We start from the raw sequence: 20,911 nt of genomic DNA on the forward strand, positions 1-20,911 counted from the left end.
GTCAAACTTTTAAGATAAATTGATTAATTTCTCAGCGAATAAAGCATCGTTTTCATCCGGAAAAGCGCTGGGGGCAATATAAAATACGAAATCTTTCGACTAAAAGAAACTTGTATTTTGTCGTCATGGCTCCTTTAAGAATCGGCGTTGCGCAACTCTACTCAAGATGTGCTTAATGTGCTTGCTTTGCAATTCGCTGCTGTTACGCAATGTGATACTTGTTACGCAATGTAATACTTGCTGTGACTAGCAGTCAGCTTTACCTGCTGCCCGTCAGCTGGCGCAGACAACCTCGCATTCCAGTTCGCGCTATCAGCTGTCTGCGTTTCAGATTGTTTTAGCTCGCCGTTATGCAAACAGACATGTTAGAACTTCGATATAGAGCCCGCAAGGAACGCGAAAATGCCATACAAACATTTGCTTATATATGACGAATTCCTTACATGCCCCAAGGACATTGAGTAAGGTGGGTCTAGTAAGAGAAGCCTAGAAAGAGAGCGCAACTTTCTTGTGTATACAGGAATATGCATATGGGAAATAAGGGTCATTCATACTACAGAACAAAACATGACATCACAGCAGCACAATGCTGCATGAATTCATTTGGGGGGGAAACTACAGAAAGTACAAGTTTAATCAATGTACCCATAAAAGTACGTTACACTGAATACAAGATTGAAAGAAGAAAGGAAAATTGGTGTGTGAAAGCAAGAACCCGAACGAAATGTGTCAATTATTTTATTTCGCTGTACTTAGCGAAATAATAAAATAGTACTTAGCGTATACAGTGCAGAACGTAAATGTTAGCATCGATAGTTCATGCCTCGGTAGCAGGTAGGCATTGTTTGCGGAGCTTCCGCTGCTTACGTGAATAACTTTTCTTTATTAAGGAAATGGCAGTCGGTTTGGCCGTATATTCCATGCCTATCTTAACCTGTGTTTTTTTTAACCTGTGCCCTATTTCAACTACGTATTCGGTACTTAATTCTAATCAAAGTTACTGCGCTAGGTGCCGAATGTTTTGACTTCATTGCAATCACCATGAATTAGGGTAGTTAAAATCAAGCAAACACGAACACGGCTTTTCCGGAAAACTCAACGGACGAATACGGAATGTTACGATCCTGCGCGCCCGCAACCGGGTTTGCGCGTCCTGCAAAGTTTTGCGAGTGCAAGCCTGCCTCAGACAGATCGTAACATGCCGCAGAATGGTCTGCGCAAGGGCGTCTCGCTGTCGGTGTGATTCAAACTTCAGCGGCGGCAGACGCGGAGAGTTGAGACTTCCCCGAAGGACGGGGACGCCGCGGCGGAGACCTCATCTCCCCCCTCTATCAGAATCAGCGTGCGCCGCTACTACCGACCTCTCACGAACTCGAGAAAGAGCGTTGTGTTTGTCTGTACTATGTTAGCGCCGTGTTCAAAAAGCAGGGGGAAAACTTGTTTGAGCGTTAGCGCTTTGGGCATCAATACGGGGCCCCAAATCCAAAATTGTATTCGTTTTGGAGCAGTGAATCAATGCTGTCAATCTGCTCGCGTCCTGTACTGTAGCCTCGCCCGTTGGGGCATTGTTCCTGCCTTGCTTCGGCTCATCTCTCGCCATGCAGTAAACCAGTTAAGATTGCCTTCGGCTGTTTGTCGTCGTCACCAAGGCAGCAACGTTTGCTGGCCGCTGGTCACCACGCTACCACGCACGACGGAAGCGTCGGAGCCCGGTTGGGGGTGCCTTCCAGTATGTAACAACTAGTTGCCAGCGGTGGGATGCCAACTTTGTAACAGGGACCACCTCTAATTACTGAGCGCCTGTGAGCCGGAGGACGGAAATGAAACAGCAAAGTTTGACATAAAATCCCCGAAAGTACCGAACGAGAATGCCGGAACAAAATTTGAGCTTATAAAATTTCACTGTTACTCGGTACTCTGGTGTGGCTTTCGCAGGGGCTCTTGATGTTCGCAGAAGTGTGTCTAACTGTTAACAGTCGCAGACACTTCTATTGCAGACACACTTGCAGGCACTTGTAAACTATCAATACAAACATTTCTCTCCTGCTTTTCCACATTTTGTACGACCGAGCAGCCGCACTTAGTGCCGCATGTGGCAGAGAAAACCGAAACTCTACAGTGCGGTCCACTCTTAAACGGAACAAGACTGCTTGTTTCAGAGCGTCTGCTAAAGCTGACGTGCAGGTGGGCAAAGCAGAATGGTGTGCCTTCAAAAGTTAGTCCTCAGGACGGCCGGAAGCCCCCAATGAGCAGACACGTGTGCTTAATTGTGCATTTAACGAGTGGAAGAGAATTTGCGTGTCCCCTTTAACAGTGGACCACACTGTAGGTGACAATGATTCACAGAATGCAAAGGTGGTGGCGGTGCCCTCTCTCCTGTGCTTCTGAACTGCTTTCTGTAAAGTTTCGAAGGATGATCGTGACCAGACAAAAGTTGCCAGACGTAAGATAGCGCGGCCGCCGAGTCGGGATGACTCCCGCAAATGCAGACGGCCGAAAGAATCCCCGGCCGAACAGCGTCAGCTAGGCTGCTGCTAACGCAAAGCAGAGGCGAGGATAAATCGAAACTGGAGATCGCCAGGAGAAACTGCCGCTAGCACAAAGTAAAGGCAAGTGTAAATCGAAACTAGGGTACCCAGCTAAGTTAGCCGGAACAATGCCGCCTAGGCGGCGTTTGTCGCTGGAAAAGGTAAACACAGAGGAAGCACACAAAAGAAGAGCGAAAAGATCGGGCTTCAGAGACGCAGTTCTGCAGCCGGGATGTGTGCTCTGTCTCATGAGCATCATTGAAAATTCTAATTGATTTCTGCTGTAATCAGTTTCAGTTTTTCTTGCAACTTATTCGGTTCATTTTATTTAACCCACTCCCTTCAATTTCTCATCGGTTCGTCCGTTTCTTCATTGATTCAAAATTCTTTCGAACCCAGAGTTAAAGTATCTTTAAGCTGCGCTGTGCAGCCAGTTCACTAGGTTTTTTTTTTTTTACTTACCCCGACAACTGCCCATTCCCCCATCCCCTGATTGGGTATCTCCCATTCACCAAAAAAACTTAATTATAATCAAGGAAAAAAGTGCAACACTAACCTCCCCTTCTCTCACTTCCGCTTTCTGTTTGCGCGCGCTCTTTACATTTCCCCGTTTATTCTTCCTATCTGCATGGATTCCTCTAATCGGCTCGTTTAGCTATTGTTTCCGGTGGTCGCGGCACACATTCAGATCTCTGATGTCCCGGTAAAAAGGCTCCGAAAGAAGTGGCTAGGGAGAAGCTCGCACTTGTGTCTGTGCGTAGGGTTGTGAGCTGTGAATAGTTGTGTGTAGGGAGCTTTGTGTTTGGCAATTAATCGCTAAAGGTTGTGTGACTTTTTTTTATGAGTGGCTAGTCTGTTTAGCGGTTTCTTTTTCTCCTGGTCTTAAGGGTACCACGAAACACCGCCGACAAACGTTTTCACGGTTTACTTTGTGCCTGGACGTACTTTGAAAGCTTTTGTTATCGCCAGCACAGAGCGGCGCTGCGTGATTTGTTACCCTCTGCTTTATTTTTTTGAAGTAGCCTCCGAATGCGTTTAATGCGGTCGCAGAAAGGAAGCGGGTCCACTGGCAGGATAAGGATTGAGTAATGTCGTACTCTAGCACACAATGGAGACTTTTAGCTGACCGTTTCTGGCAGTCCGCTCCGCTCCTGGCTGCCCGCTCAGCGCGACCGGAGCGTCAGCAGCAAAAGCAATTTTAGCTAAGCGATAACCGTATATCCCTCGACGGGGAATCATTCGCGTCACTGGTCGTGCTCTGTGCGAGTGCAAACCAAAACTTCATCCAAAAGGAAATATAAGAATTCATATTTTGGCCACTCAGATAAAGCAATTGAAATACCGTGCTTATTACCTTATTTCACATTTTTTTATATGATTTAGTCGCCTAAAAGATATAGTGGTCCTACATAATTTAAAAGAAGTCGTTCAACTATCGAATATTCAAGACAAGGCTGCCTTTCTGGGATATGTGACGTTTTTCGCATCCGTTTTAAACCTTGTTGAAGTGGGTGACTTCTTTGCATATTCGGCAGGGCTTTCATGGTTTCCTGGCTCATACTTCAACTGAAAAAAAAAAAAAAATTGGCGAAGCTTGCACTAAGTCGCGCAAGGCTTGAGCCATAGCGAAGTTGGAAGATTTCTTTCTATGTAAGCACTGAAGGACACACCACCACACATTGCATTAGGTTTGAAATTGTTTATTTACTTGTTCAGTTGTCGCTTTTCACTGTGTTAGTGGTAGTCATCGTCATATCCATCTATGTCGTCGTCTTCCTCATGCATGACTGGCGGGCCTGGATCATTTTTTCCGCAGGCTTTCACATTTCTCCCAAATTGGAACACTCCAGCTCGCCCTTGCACCGGCGGCAACCGGCTTCGCGAACTGGGCGTCTCTCCCTGGAGGCGCGAACACACGTGAAGTGTTTTCTTGGTGTTTTTTTGCGAGCGACATGCGCTAGCCTGGACGACGCCGGGCGCTCCTCGTAACGCGCGCGCTCGCGCGCGAGGTATACAGCGTCAGTAACTATGACCAGGGGTTTTCTGATGACGCCACACACATTTATTTATTTATTTATTTATTTATTTATTTATTTATTTATTTATTTATTTATTTATTTATTTATTTATTTACTGATATCGTGCTGACTACTTGCTGATTACTGATGTCGTGCAGCCTTGTCGTGCTGACACACTCAAAATCACCTAGTTGCATTTCAGCTGCCTCTACTACCTCACGCGTGCGCTGATCAGAGTCGTGAAACAATATCACAGACTTTTTAAAGTATGGTTCACACTTGAGGAATTCACCGCAGTGAGTCGACAGGTTACCATCCTTTCTTTTGTGTACGTTGTTTTGATGCTCACGTAACCTGGAGTTGACGCACCGGTGCCGTCTGCCCTACATATACCCTTCCGCAGGCTAACGGAACACGGTACACAACCCCTATATCGCATTTCACGTACTTGTTCTGGTGTCCAACGTTACAACCCGTCTGTTCTTTTTGTACAGGACATGTATCTCTGCAAAGCCTCTCGAGCTTGCTTGGTGTGGACATTACAACGCGAACCCCAGCCCTCTGCCCTATTTTCTTTAGCCGATGTGCGATACCGTGCAAATACGGTATAACTGCCGTCTTACGGTGCTCGTTGCAGTCATGCTCATTTGTTTCGGCCGCTTCTAAATGCAGAGCATTTCAGTAACTCACGATATCACCCGCGTTGACGTCCGTAGTCCGCACCGCACCTCTCCCTACTATATAAAAAAAATACTATCCGGCGCCCGGATTCGATCCCTCGACCCTGCGGGCGGAACGCAATGTACATGGTGCTCTACCCACTGCGCCACAAAGCCGACACAGAATGGGACGTGCGTTCGCCACTAACTCCCGGCGACGCATGCAGACCATAAACAGGCGCGAACACGCTTCGTGACTTAGAGCTCGGCGTAGACTGACCTCGATCACAAAAATGAAATAGCCTACATTGGCATGTAGCCGACCCAAGCACCCACAAAAACATTCCCGGAACGCGTCACTGGAAAACCATCTTTCAAAATGGCCATTTTAGGCTGTTCTGTTCGCGCACTGATTATGGCTCGGTCGTCAGTTGACCGTACAGTGCACGGGGGTGTTGCGGATGTTGTAGGTGCAGAAAGCCACATGGAGATGCTATGGCTGCAGCTAGGCTAGATGGACGCTTTGAGGTCTAATGTCGTCAACAGGTTCTCATTGGAGCGAGGCTTCCTTTTCATAGGTGAAGCCACGATAATTTTGAGCAACAAACATTTCCTTGCATGCGTGAAAAAAAAATGTCAACGAGAGGATCTTGTTAACTCCGTTGGGGTAGGCTTTCGTATTTGTGAAAACGGTATGGACCAGCTATAAACCTTACAAGGAACATACGTATACATTTTAAATTCTGTGCAACAAGGCATGGATGGCGGTTTAAACAATTTTTTTCTTGTATTGAAAGCATCTTGAGATGGACCCTTTGGGGCTGAAAGTTCTACTTTCTGGCCTTACAGTGCCGAACGTGTGTGTGCGTTCTTATGCTCTTTCTGAAAACGAGCGGTCAGAGATACATCAGGCTTTTAACGCTTGTTTTCTTGACTGCTTTATTGCTTGAACATTTGCGCCGTACTGTCTTGTTAGAAAACAGCTGCCGAGAGAAGCACTTTAACCTGGATACGTCATTGCGCAGTTAAAAACATAGCGATACGTAGCGCCTCCAAAATAAAGAGCAAATAAGCGTGTGGAGTTCAGGTATTCAACATATATAGCTGAAAGATAGAAGTTGGTCAAAATATCGTAGCTAAATATTGTGAAATTTGTGAACCAAATTTAGAGGGCGTTGGCTTGAAATTTTGCCATTTATTCGCACTACCACGGTGTCCACAAGGATAGACAGGCTCCCTGCCATTGCCTCACTTGGGCCTCAGATCAAGTCTCAGCCTCAGTCATGCCTCCAACTCGTCAGCTGGGTTTATGCCGAACCGTCCGACATCACTCACTCCATAAATTGCAGCTTCTAACTCCACCTCAACTTTACTTCTAATGATCAGGTTGTGACCTATCTGAGGTTGAGGTCGGCCATAAGGCCTGAATTTCACATTTACGTGCTAAAGTAAAAAACGGCTGCTGAAGGCAATGAGTCTAATGTCTTCGCGCTGCATGACTGTTCCCGGCGCGCACGTGTGATGCGTTTGGAATAATCGGCCTAGCGCTGTAATAATCACCATGAGGGTGTATTGTTAACACAACGACCAGGCACCATGTATGCTTTGTAATCCCTGTTGCTGAGCCAACAGACATGTTGCGCAGCAGTGATATAAGAGGCGTGCATGAACCTTCTCAGAGAGTGCCCTAGCCTTCTCACTTATCTGAAAAGTGCTAGTTTTGTGTGCTTGCTTATATATAATCGCATCAGGTAAAAAGCATTTCCAAATGAAATGGGGACAAGGAAGGGGGTGAGGGAGGTGGTGACAAGCGTCTTTATTCGGACGCATTGGTTGGGGTGCTGTTTTCTAAGCCCCTATACTCGACAGACAGCGATATATAGGGCGTACATTATCTGAACCCCTCATAACTACTGTCTGAACACTCAACGCTACCATGCAGAAATTTAAAAGCCGCTACCGTGCATGCTAAATTAAAAAGACAAAAGAAAACTTGGCCGGCAGCACCAGCAAAACCGCGCCTGAAGAATGATCTGGTACCTAAAATGATTTCTAAATTGTCGGTACTGCCAATCTTTTCCTGGCACTCAATTACGTCCCCTCCCCCCACAACACCCCTAATTGGCGCGAGACACTAGGGTGGGTTGCGGACTTGGCCATACACAGTGATGCTCACGCTCTTGGGAGAACCTCAGGTATACCGGAAGAATGCTGGAAGGAAGGAAGTGCAGTGAAGCGGTGTGGTGTCGTGTGCAGTAGCGTCCAGAGTCATGCGGCAATGCCTAAAAGAACGGCCACGACGACGTCAAGACTCTGCAGGAAATTGGTCGACGTATAGACTGCTGCGAAGACAGGCGAATTTTCCACGGCCACAGCCGTAAGTTGGAGGGGATTTTCTTTTTATGGTAACAGCGTGCGTTTAGAGCAGAGTGCCCGTTTGGCGGCTTTCGGGTGAGCCATAATCCGGCGCTTAAAGCAGTTCTCTAGAAATTCTAGCGCTTAGCATAGACTGGAAAGAATTTGCGACGAAACACTATCGGTCACCGCGACGGTCTCCCAAAATAATTCTCGGCGGGAAAGAGGGAGGGAGGTAACTTTATTAACGGAAAGCGCCTCTAGCCCGGAGCTCCGGGTATGGAGCTGAGGGTGAAGTTCGCCCGTTAAACCAGCTGTCGCTGGCCTTGAGCGCTTGAGTCGGCCAGCCGCTCCTCCCATTTGGCGAAGGTGGTGTGAGGTATGGTCGTGAGGGCGCGATATTAGGCGCAAGCGGCAGACTTCACACTCTAGAGCAACTCACGAGCTCCATTGGCCAACACAATGACCAGCAGCTCGGGTCCCCCTACAGTGTATAGAAGGCTCGAATAGGTTTCCAAGTGCGCACTAACAGCTGTCGCCGCGCTTGAATTGCCGAAATAGACGCCTGCAATTACGCACTGATTTTTTTTTCAGTCAATCTTTAGGACAGAAAGGCTGGTGTTTTATGCACCCCGAATACAGGTGGCCAGAAAAAAAAACTCAAGACAATGCTAGGATTGAGTTAATCCTTAAATTATACAGCGGGCACCCAAGCATGGTGCTTTTTGGTTGCGTGTAAAAAAGCGACGGCGAAGAGAAACGTGAAACCGAGTTTTGCATCCTTATGGGGCCTTTGTGCGTGCGTGTGTATGCGTGTTCGCGTGTTCGTGCGTGTGTGTGAGTGTAGAAGCGGGGCATCCCCCCCCCCCCCCCCCAAGAAGCAAAAGAGTTCCGGCTGAGCCACCCAAATGTACGCTCCTTTCCAGTTTATCTCAAATCGTGCCGTGATTTAAGCGCCTGGTAGTCGCTATAGTGGGCGACAGCGAAAATTCCAGCAGCCGTGTTCAATGGGTTTTTGCTCATTCGGGCGTATAATTTTGGTGTGCCTCTTCTTTCTATCCAGCTGAGATCTATGAAAAAACGTCGCCTGTGCAGAATACAAGCGTTGTGCTACCAACCATATGTATGGCTTAAGCGAGGCCGGTGCACTTTTGCTCGGTCTGTTGCCGCATATCCCACCCCTGAGTTAAGCCAGCTCTTTGCGCGAGGCAGCATGCATTCACGGTGCTCATTTCGACACGGTGTCCTCGGCCGTGTGCTTGCGTGCTGTGCAGCCGAGATCATTTATTCCGGGTGGCCACCCATACCACTCGGTCATGAAATGCGTTCCAGCTGCATATTCCGTTGGCGGACATTCAAGTACTTTGCACACTGGCAGCATCTTCCGCACTGATGGCGTTCCACGGAGAGTATGCACCCGTGCGGTTGCGTGTTCGAGATGCACTTTTCTTCAGATATACTGCGTAGATGGTGCGTGCTTCGCATGGTAAGACGCGATTTTGTTTTGAGGGGTAGGTTTCGCATTCCTGCGCCCTTCTGTGAAATCACGGGCTATTATTCTCAGTTATGGCAACTATATGTGGGCCATTACCCGTAATGAGAAGCTGCTATTTGTTCTTCCGCTACTTTTATTTCTCTTTGTTACGCGAAACGCCCCTGGTTCTTTTGCTATATGTAGATATAATATCATAAGAAGGCCTGCTGTAAATGTTTTGGGCATTCTAATTTCTTAACATCATGCTTCGCCGCTGTGGAAACGGTGGGGTTCAAGCTTCATGCGGCATTCTGAACTAAATAGCATAATATAATAGACAGGGTGTAGAAATGCAGGACAACATAGTCAGTTGATCTGACCTTACTTTCAGTCGTTTCTCTCTAAGTTCACTCCTTTTACGTTTAAAGATTTAGCGGTGGATTTATATGGGTGTCGTTAGACGCTGCAGGTGCTCTTTGAGCACAAATTATTCATACAATAAATCTAGAGATTCGCATTGCGATTTTGTTATTCACTGGGTTCATGTTTTATGTTTCGGTGCATCTTCTACGGCTGACAGCTAAAAAAATGATGATGGTATTCAAGATTAAGTTCAAGCAAGTATGGACCAGCATGTAAGGATCTCATAGATGTAAATCTTTCCCTATGCATGGCAAGCTATTCGTGTGGAAAATTCGTGTGGCTCCTTCGTACATTCGTCAATGAGGTAAAGGATCCGGTGAAGTAAAACTGGCACTCGTTTTCCCTAAACGGACACGAGCTCATCCTGTGATCCTGGGGCGCCATCTGCATCCTTAGCATCACTGGCACCTCTGGAGTTCTAAGCAGTTATTTTCCAAAGAGATTGGTTGGGCCCAGTGGGACACTTGTTACTACCCAGGTTTTGTGTGGCGCGAGTCGCACACCAGCGGACACAAGAAAGTACCGCGCATGCCAATCTCCTGGACCTAAAACGCTTCACTTGTTACGCCATGCTCTGCATACGTTTATGTCTTGGGGGGGGGTCTTGGGCCAGGCAATGAGAACAAGCTGCTCCGAAGGTCGCGGCAGGTTCATGGGGAAAAAAAAGTGTCTGCCCGCGTGCTTTGGGCCCGAGTAAATAACGGTGGCGTGGTTGGTCTCAGCGGGCATGAGGCGCAGTGTCGTATCTTTGCGACGCCGTTCGCTGTGCGAAAGGGCACCGCGCTTTTCGCGGCTGTACCAAGGGGATCACATAATCTTGGCACCACCACCTCATGCCTTATATGTTTTCATTAATTCATTAATTCGTTCATTGATTCACTGCAGTTAGTCTTTTCCCGTAACGAGCCCGGCAGCACGTTTACACAGCGTACTGAAACTTAGCCAATCAGTAAGGATTGGTGCTCCGAATTTCAAATGTTTCACCTTCTTCCCCATCTCACTCCTCCCAATTCCGATATTACATTAGGAATGTTGTTGTTGGAGCTCATAACTACGCGAAGCGCTGCATTTTTATTTCATGTCTTCTAGTTCACGCCTTAATAAAACCGCTTCCTGCACTCTGATTAGGTCAGTGAACCACCCACAGCCGTTACTGGAGAAATACTGGCGCTTCAGTTATTTACCATGAAACAATGTTCCCATGCCAGGTTCCGTTCTGATGTCCAGCAGGCCGGTGCCAAGCTATAAAGTTAAAACTTATTATGGCTGTCACAAGTAAATCGGTAAAGCAGTAGCGCGGGAGTTCCCTCCAAGCATTTATTCCAGAAACCAGTGGAGAAAGCGAAATGTCGAACCACATTCATTTTAAAGAAAAAAAAAACGAGGTTTATTTTCTCTTCCAGTACGCAACCATGTTTGGGGACTTTCTTCTTGAAGAAATGTAGCTTCTTAATGTAACACCTAATCGGCCGCCATTAACATCTAAAACTACTGCCCCAGTTTTTTTATAAGACAAAATAACTGGGAATGGTTATCTACTCGCTTCTGGAAACAGGCATCTGTCATGCTACCTAAATTTAACGGGAACATAAAAATGGGAAGTTTAGCGAAGGAAAAATTGACTTGTACCATGTCGGCTGCGACAATTCCGACTTTTCTGATGGAGGCGATAAGCAAAAACACCCGTGCGTACGAGATTTCGGCGCACGTAAAAGATCCCCAGGTGGTCAAAATTAATCCGGAGCCCTCCACTACAACGCGCCTCATCGCCCGCGTTGCGTCGCCGCGTTAAACCCTACAATCAATCAAGCAAGCGACAACTCCGAGACCGGCTACCTGCTAAGTTTACCACCATTTGCCTGCATTACAGTTGCAATTACGCAGCCGAAAACACATTTTTTCGTCGTCACTTCTTGTCTTCAAACAGATCGGCGCGGCGGTGTATCAAAGCATGCCCTGAGTGAGTGCAGAGGTCCAGCTGCACGGTGATTTTGTCATTCAAGATTTTTATGAAGTTTTGTGTGTGTGTGTGTGTGTGTGTGTGTGTGTGTGTGTGTGTGATTTCTTCACCTTTATGAATATCGCTTTGTTATGAGCATGGTTTATACTCACTGGCCGTCCTTCGCTGCTGTGCACTGCTCTTCTGACTCCAACAACACCTATTTCATGAAAGATGCACACGCTGTGCCTATTGAGCCGTGCCCACCAGACGGAGTCCCACAGGCGACGTTTTCCAGAGGACGAAAAAGCTATTCGAGGTTGAGCAAAGAGCTATCGGACACAAACGAAGGAGTCAGTTTCGAACAGTTGTTGATATTAGCTTTATTCGTTGTTACACACTTCATCAGCATTGAGACGATCACAACACGAGCTCAGGAGGAAAAAAACGTCCCGCCTGTGAACTCAAGGCAAAGCTGGCGGCGCCAGTAAGCGTTCCCTCATTGCACGACGCCCACCCGTAGCGTCCGCGAAGCACTAATGGCCGTTGTACGATAAACGTGCGCCTACAACAACGTAACAAACGAGGGGACTAGAACCTGCATCTGGCACAAAACCCAGCGAAAACAAACAACAATAAAATACACTGCACCGGCAAATAGCATAAAGAGAAAGGCAGGCATAAGACGTGCACGCAGCACCCGGCGTGAAGCTTCGTGGCGCTGTTTCCGTAATGGCGTCGAGGTTTGCGCTCCCCAAACCTCGCTGGTGGGAAACGACGACGAGCTTGCGATGGCTAATTTTAATGCTGGAAACATTACGGGGCACTTATCAAAGATGTGTGGTCTGCCTGTGCTTTTTCATCCCCAGGATTTCATAGAGAATTTAAGCTTGGCCGAGCAAAATGGGGAGCCGTAGGAGCAGCGAGATCTTGCGTCGCGCTATATGTGTGGTCCAACATGTAGTGTATGCATGCATGTATATGTGTATGTATATATATATGAGCCTGGATTGACGAAGTGATTAATGAAGGGCCAAATCATGTTTATCCCCCACCCTCCTCCTGGTATTTTCTGTGTTCTAAATGAACACCCTTTGCTGGTGTACAGGCTAGCAAAAGACGTAGTTCATTCCCCCGCAAGCACCGTGTAATGCTTCCAACATTGCGCAACCACATCGCTCAGGAAGCTGTCAAGGCCCTCAAGTTTATTTTTGCTTCTTCAATAAATGCTGACTTGTTATAACCTATTCCCAGCTTGGTCATAACGCCGCCTTCCCAACGTTTAGGCATGTTCAATAAGCAGCCCTGAAATAATTGCGTCATGTCAAAACAAAGAAAGTTTCAAATCTCCCTTTCCTTCCCCCTCCTTTTTTTATACGGAGAAGACAGACGTTGTAGCCTGGTGACGACATCCCTACATTTTTCTCTTTTGACGTGACGCAAATGGCATCCGTTGTAGTGGTTCTTTTCTTCTTACTTCAAAACTACAATATCTCTTAGTCAGCATAGCCCGTCGGGTTGCGTATGTAGGGCCATTTTTTTCCCATCCATTTAATATATATATAGACTTGAGGCGTTAGGTTAAACGTGCCACGACGCTCAGTAATGAGCTATCTGGATCGCACATTGTCTCATGAACACATAGATACATAGTCTTCGTCAAAAGCTTAAAACAAAATGAGAAAAGTTTGAAACAAAGCTGGGGCTAGAGAAATCCGGTAATGTGATGCCATTTTTTCGAAAACTTCAATAAACCTCTTGCATCTTTTACGTTCATTTTACTCCGGCTGTCTCACCAAAAATGAACTGTTCGTTTGCATTAACGAACGCGCCCAGCAGACAGCGCCATGAACACGAAAATGTGTGGAACCGCAATAAATAAACGTGCACGGGCATTAAAAACATTCCGTCCCTCAACGGTACCCGGCGTAAACGCAATTTCCAACTCAATAGCGAATCCATATACGAATTGCATTTCGCCACGGTGGTACTGGGCCAAATTCTTTTGTCCTGTTTCTTAAGCTTAAGGTGAAAGAAAATATGCACTCAAAGCAATACCTAAGCACGATATTCAGGCTATTGCTCAAAGCACTTCAAAGCAATAACCTGCTGAAAGGACAACCGGCTAGACAGTTGCAATCGGCCTCGTTCCGTCTGCTCGAGCGAAATTTTCTCCCTGGTTTATTCCGGAGAAACTCCTGCCGCTGGCTTCCCTGCCTCAATAGCTGGGCAAGATCAAGAAAAGATGCAGCCCTAAGCAAATATATCGTGATAGCTATCATTTTTTTCTTCTCTTTTCTCTTGCGCGTACTCCAAATGCCCTTGCGAATGCCCTGTGAACGCTGAGTACGTCTTTTTTTCTGTTTTTCGTTTTTGTCTTCTTTTTTTTTTTTTTTTGCACGCAACTCGAGGAGCGACTTAACGGGCATGCGCCTTGCAGAAGGGGCGACCCCCCTTGGCGAAGAAGCTCTGGCCTTCCAGGTTCTTCTGGCAAATCTGCACACACAGTTGAAAAAAGAAAACGCGATTATCAGCGAGCCCTAAACAGTAAAATCCCGCCATGCTTGTCTCGACCGAGACGGCGGATTTCGGTAAGCGCGTATGCAAGCAGAACGAGACGTTTTGCGAATACTTGAAACAGCCAAAAAAGAGCCTGCTACCGGCATCCGAAGTGTGGGCAGCTCAGAGCGCGTGATTAGATGTAAACTGCACGCGAGTTGGATCTATACTGTCTCCAGCCCACTGTCCTTGCTGATGAGTCTTCTTTGAAACATTTTACTTTATGGCTGCCCACACAAGGTGAACGGAGGGGGATATAATGCACACACTTTCTGAACTCACAGGCCTGCCTTATTTATACCTCTGGTGTTTGAAAGACGAATGGTAATCTTGTAGGACGCGAAACAATAGAGTATTTTCGCATCCTACAATATTAGCATTCGTCCTTTAAGCTGCTCAAGAAGCCTATTGCGGATCCCCTTTGAATCGAGCGAGGTTTCCTCTTAACATTGAAAATTTTCATCTGGACTTCGAATCAAGTATTACTTGCAGCCTCAATCTCACATCTGACGGTAGAAGTGCAACTGCCCCCTACGCCCTTGCCCCGGACCTGTCGGCGCCCATTCGTCTAACCATTTGAGGTGCCGTAATCGTTCAAGAATCTCGCGAAAAAGATCGTTTACAACACCTTCTCTGTCGACATCACATTGACCTCGCTCAATCAGCGACATAAACTAACATAACACTGTATCGAGGCGAATTCTCGCAATCCATGTCATTACCACCGGTTATATAATACGTTTTCTTTGATTCACTTATCAAATCCCCGCACCGTTACGCATCACGAATTAAATATTGAAAGCTTCCGATAGCCAAAGGCCTGAAACAATCTACCTGCCAATGCAAATGCACCCTTTTATCACAACTGATATCGATACAGCCATGGAGGCATCGCATGACATAACCGCTCACGCCTCACGCAGCTCGCTATTTCTACAGCATTGGAGGAGGTAACGAAAAAAAAAATCGATTTGGGGAGGAATTTCGGTGAAACGCGGTTTTGCGTTTTTACGGTTATTCGATGCCGCCCCGTCATACTCACCGTGCACTTGAAGCACTGCGAGTGGTAGTTGTTGTTGAGCGCCTCAACCCAGCGGTCTCCAGCTTCAATCGGGAAGCCGCAGCCGACACACTTGGTGGTGAACAGCTCGTTCCAGTCTGCGGATACAAGCGGCTGTTAAGGCTGGTGGTTCTGTTTGTAATACGCTAATCGATAGACGTAGGTAAGGGGGGGCTTTCTTTATAGTTTCTGCACGAAGTTGCCCGGCACAATAAAAAAGAATTCAAATATAGGCAGCATTGCCAACGCATAATGCGCGATTTTTGGTAGATCTGTACTCTTTCATATACACACATACCCCACACTCACGCTCTCAATCACCCACACGCCTCCTCCCCTCCCCCCGCCCTCCCCCCCCCCCCCCCTTTGTTCTAAGCCGAGCGCTCTTTACGCAGACCACAGGTGACTGGGCCAGCGGTATAGGAAGGCCCGCGCTGTCAGTGCACAAGTCCCCCTCCTCCCCCCTCTTCTGCCAACCGGAGTCTGAGCACAGTAATTGTTTACAAATGATGGGCTCACTTACGGCTCCCTAAAGGGACCGCTTAACCATTACTAAAAACCATAACTCTCAGTTCTCCTGTCGCGCGCCTCTGCCTCGGTATACTTCGCAGGCGGCATCTCGATTTCGTCCGGACAGGCAACGCGGGGCCAGCAGTCATGCCCCCTTCCCGTTTACGAACCTTTAAAGGTACGCTTAAGTGAATGAATTTGTAGGAGTGCTATTCGTGGCTGCTTTGGGACGTTTCACTCACCTCACTCTTTATTTGGCTGTTTGTCAGATATTTATAGAGCATTAGTTGACCTGTAATTGGTAGCAGCAAGTACCTTCCGCCGCTCGAAACCACCGCGCCAACTAACGAAATGGCATCACCAATTTCTTCGGGAAGGGGGGGGGGGTTAATTCTGGCTTATTATTTGCTCACGAAGGCAGTATGCACGTAAAGAGGCCACGAAATCCGCTGTAGCCCTCCACACTTGCAAAATGTGTCGCCACAGCCCACGTCAGGGCAGATCGGTGGGGAGGGCGGTGCAAGGGGAACGACACATTTAAATGCACTTGTCCCGCTAAAAAATACAAATAAATCGAGAAAAAAAACTCCGAACATGTCTTACGTATTCTGTACTTTCATCTGGTAAAGTAATTTGGCAAGTTTACAACTCACTTCAGTGTCCATTTACGGTTCTGCGCCGTTCGGACAGAACGGCGACCATCCGCCTGAAAGACGCGACAACATCGTATCGACCCCCCTCTGAACCCTGCCTTCACCGCTCTCCCAGCGCTCTGGTGGCCACCCTCGGTTTCTAAGCGCCGAAAATTAGAACCCAATGCCCTCCATCAAAATATTGATTCGGCTGCACCTCTGTACACTTCCGCGTTGTGGGGGGCCTGGTTATCGTCGGAACCTCGCCGAGGGCGAAGTTCCGACGATGTCGCGAGCACTAGCCTGCAGCTCTGGCGCTCATAACATTGGCAGTGACCGATAAGTGGCGCTGGACTTGTGTATATACCGAATGGCGTGCCTCTCGTTAGCAGTTGCGTTGTGCGAACGCTTACGAAAATGGTGGAAGTGTGAAACAGACGTTAACAAACTAATTTAGAGCGTTCGTTTTTTTACTCGGAGAGAAGTTTTGCGAGAGTTATTTTCAACCGCATTGCGAAGCAAGTTATTCTTCAAGCTGTGTGAACAATAGGGGTGTAACGGTAGGCCGCGCACGCGCCGACATTCTGTGCGTGGTCGTCTGCAAGCAGAACAGGGTTGTAAAGACGAAAAACTTTCTTGGTTACTTTCCTTTCTGTTTTCAACATCTCACTTTTTGTGTGGTACAGCCTGTTGCAGTCAACGCGTAATCGTACATTATCACTCCTTGGCCGCGGTCTCCCTTGAAAGAGCAATGTAGACGGGTTACGAGCTACCTCTCGACAAAAGCCAGTGCACCCTTTACTCACCCAAGTGCCCAATTTTGTACCAACCAGCGGTATCGGACCGCATTCGAAACGGGATTTCATTCTTGCCTTGAATTCAATTTCCAATAGCCTCTATTTATAAAGTTCGTTGGGAAAAGTATGTAAATTATGAAGAATAAAATATTGATTATTTCAACTTCGCGTGATTTCTAATACACGTAAGCGCGTGGAGAAAACGAAATGACCTATAATTTCAGCAGCATTTTTTTTTTCGCGCTACTACACAGAAATTCATATATGATAATACTAAGATGACACAATCTACTCCGTAAACTGTTGACCTATGACTGTTCGGTTATTACCATTCTCCAAGGTTGATATTCCGCACGGTACTTTTCCAAGTCTCCGCTTTCAAAAAAACCTAAAGCGCGGGCATGTTGATTGATTGTAGGGTCTAACGCGCCGACGCAACGCAGGCGATGAGGCGCGCCGCAGTGGAGGGCTCCGGATTAATTTTGACCACCTGGGGATCTTTAACGTGCGCCGAAAGTTCGTACACACGGGCGTTTTTGCTTTTCGCCTCCATCAGAAAAGCGGCCGCCGCGGCCGGGAATCGAACCCGCGACCTCGTGCTCAGCAGCGCAACGCCTTAGCCACTGAGCCACCGCGGCGGGTCGCAGGCATGTTCCATGTGTGCATGTGCCGTTGTCGACCTGCGCAGACGACCCTACACACACAAACTCTTTTTGGTCAATCCCCGTCCGGATATATGTCACGCGCGCGTGAGCATGGGAGTGGGTGAGTGAAAAACTTTATTAGACGAGAGGCCATGGGGCCCTGGGGGAGCAAGGATGAGGGGAAAAGGGGAAGGTCACAACTCGCACAATGAACAGGGTTTCAGTCTTGGGGTCCTAATCACAAAATTAACACATTAAATTCAGTCAGTGGCACCAAAATGCACAATGCGGTTTACACTGAAAACAGTGAAAACAGTTCACATTGTAGGCAGAACGGGGAAGTCTACCAGGCCGTTACACTAATTTGTAGAGTCCGTTTTCAAGGGCGTACTCGGTGATTGCTTCTAGTGTGGTGGGATCGTCACGGACCCGACTAACATGTTCCTGTTCGGTCGCAGGGGCGGGACCTAGAGTTAAAAGCTGGTGGCGATTGCGGTCGAATAATAGACAAAGCCAAATTAAGGGATAAAGATTTGCTGTGCCTTCACGACTACAGTAGGGGCATCGGCGCAATTCAAGTCCTGCTGGAGCTGTCCATTTATAAATAATGGGGCGGTGTACGCTGCATTCGCATACACTTCATTGGCGAATACTTCCTCCGGGCGCGAGAAGCGCATGAGAGGGGCAAGGATGCCAACAAGAGTTTCTGCCTGTAAGCACTTGAAGCTTTCCTTTTTGAGGTGGCGAAGCTGGAGTTGCCAGTCTGCTTGGAGAGGGGAGGGGGCTCGGGCGTGGCGGGCACCGCGGGAGGTGATTGTAGCGTCTCCCTGGCAGCGTCGTGTGCCATACGGTTGCCGTCTGCGCCTGTAGTGTGTCCTGGAGTACAAACAATTCCAACTTTGAAGCCTTCAATTTGTAGGTCTCTTATCAAAGTAAGGATGTTGGTTGCCGTATTGTTCAGTGAAAACGGACGATTTAATTCTCGTACAGCAACATAGGAATCCGTGATGATGCTAAATTTCTTCTTGGATAGATGGCTGCAATGGTTATAAATTTGCCGCGCGGCTCCCAGAATTCCTAGACGTTCTACCTCTTCTACGAGGCCGTATGTGTTAGAAATGTGCCTGGATCCATTCAATCCCGGCAGGTCCGCAGATATTCAAGCAATGGCCGCCGTCCTTCCATTCAGAGCCGCGTCGGTGTAGATGTCAGCTTCGTCGCCTTCCTTGTCATTTGCGAGAGTGCGAACGTATTCTTCGCGTACTTTTCTTTTATCCCGGGGGATCGGGCGTCGACGCAGAATTCCGATGGATGGGCGTTCCCACGGAGGGAATGCTGTCGGCAAATCGGTGCTCTCAGACTGACTATTTAGGTGGTCCCATTTCTGGATTCTTTTTCCTTGTGGCGAATGGTCCAGATGATATTGGAAGCGTAGTTGTGTCTCTTCGATGAGGTTAGCGAGAGGCGGAAGGGGAACTGCATCGTGTAGTGTCTACCCTTGTGAAGGCGGGGAGACCACTGATCGCACGGAGAAGGTGCTGATTCATTTGGTGGAGGGCGTTTGCATGTGAATGCCGTAAGTCATAAACTGGGAAGCCGTAAGTGAAGCGCCCATGCGCCGCAGCACGGGCGAGCATGGTGCAAGCTGTCTGCTGCGCCCCGCCATATTTATTCGATATCCTGGTAACTAGGTATAAGGTAGAACGCCACGTTTTTCTAAGTGAGGCTATTCACTGTTTTGGGCTATTACAGCTGCTGACGGGAACGCCCAGTTGTCGAATGGTGCCATTGTGGGATTCGAGCAGCGTATCTCCCACCTGGAGGGAGATAATTTGTTCCTTATTTGTGCCACGGTTACCATCCACGCTGAGCAGTTCTGTTTTGGTTGGGGATAGCTGTAGCCGGAATTCGGACAGCGTTTGTTCCAAGCTCAGGACTGCTGCCTGCAACTCTGCATAGTTTCTTTAGAGTTGTAATCCTGGGCTACTGTCCATACCACAATATCATCCGCATAAAGCGCGAATCAGGCGGCAGTGTCCTGCTCGAGAGCTCGGGCCACACGGTTCATTGCGAGATTAAAGAGGAGAGGAGCCAAAATGGACCCCTGTGGGACTCCTCTATCGAGGTAGAACTGGTGTCCTTGAAGGTTAAGACGGATCGGCCGATGCTGAAGAAAGCCCCGTACCCAGGCCTGGGCCTTTTGGCTGGGGAAGGCGAGGGAAAGCTCTTGAAGGATACCTGACTGGCTGACATTATCAAATGCCTTGTGCATGTCTAAGGCGAGGACGTAGTCCGGTAGGGCCTTGCGCGAGGTTCGATTAATAACTCTGCGGAGCAGCCATAGGTAATCGTGGGTAGCAAGATGGGGGCGGAAACCAGTTAGAGCGGGGTGAAACCAATTTGTACTTTCCAAATGGTGGACAAGTCGATTGTTAATCATACGCTCGATAAGTTTGCATATTACGGGGGTTAGAGCTACGGGCCGAAAATTCTGAGGATTTCCAGGATCTTCACCGAGCTTGGGTATCGGATGAATGATCGTTACCCTCAGGGCGTCAGGTCTGCAGCCTCAACGGCATGACTTTTTGGTGTCGCGTTTCACTGTTGTGGCGAAAGCTACAAGCCATGGTGAATGTCTGTGTCGCCTTTTGGGCCCCATAACAGCAAGGCCACATAATTTGAATGCACAACCCCCCATTGCACTACGCAATGAGCAAATAATGGTTACCGAGTGGTTATGAATCACACATAAAAATCTGAGGTGCCCAGGTTCTACGCCCAGAAATTCTAAGTTGGCGAAATAGATTGTTTTCTTGAACTTGTGCTCGACGGTGCACAAATTGTGATACGGCGCTGGACACTCGACGACGACACTCGGCGACTCTGTGCTTCAACACCAGTTTTGGGCCGTTCTCGGACGATTCTCGTTCATTTTGCTCTGCGGGGCAATATATAGCTTGTAGTAGTCTCTATTCGTATTTGCTGTGAGTGTCATGCCACTCACCAACAAGCCAGGCGGTCAATGCTGGTAGAAATAGAAAATTGCCCTTTACGCTTTCTCTGCGGACATCTCCTTCCCTGGCTCCCCAGATTCGATTCCGGTCCGAAATAAATAAGCTCCCGCAAGCCAAGGGGTCTCGTTTTGGCCATCAAGAAAGGTCAGCTGCGCTGTGTACGTGCACCGTGCGCTTCGTTTTATTCGAGCCGTATTGTTTGTGACCCTGTGTGTGCTGACTCGACAGGGACGCTGTGACGAAGACCGAAGTGCCGCGGCTGAGCTGAATTAACTCAGGTGCACGATTTCCGCAGGTCG

The 20,911-nt window shown here is 48.0% G+C and overlaps 1 protein-coding gene across 6 annotated transcripts in view; it reads right to left on the reverse strand.

Annotated features, from left to right (window-relative positions):
• Window positions 1–11,750: 11,750 nt before the first annotated feature.
• Window positions 11,751–20,911, reverse strand: part of Zasp52 (Z band alternatively spliced PDZ-motif protein 52) — a 118,199-nt gene continuing 109,038 nt past the window's right edge. For all 6 annotated transcript variants that reach the window (XM_077676350.1, XM_077676346.1, XM_077676376.1 and 3 more), the window contains 2 exons: window positions 14,998–15,113; window positions 11,751–13,892 (listed from right to left, as the gene is read on the reverse strand). In XM_077676350.1, the coding sequence (XP_077532476.1) occupies window positions 13,815–13,892; window positions 14,998–15,113 (194 nt within the window). In that variant the 3' untranslated portion in view covers window positions 11,751–13,814. The remainder of the gene's footprint in view (window positions 13,893–14,997; window positions 15,114–20,911) is intronic.

Source organism: Haemaphysalis longicornis, unplaced genomic scaffold (genome assembly GCF_048455015.1).
Source record: "Haemaphysalis longicornis isolate Haplotype H1 unplaced genomic scaffold, Haemaphysalis longicornis Haplotype H1 scaffold_1, whole genome shotgun sequence".
NCBI classification, from domain to species: Eukaryota; Metazoa; Arthropoda; class Arachnida; order Ixodida; family Ixodidae; genus Haemaphysalis; species Haemaphysalis longicornis.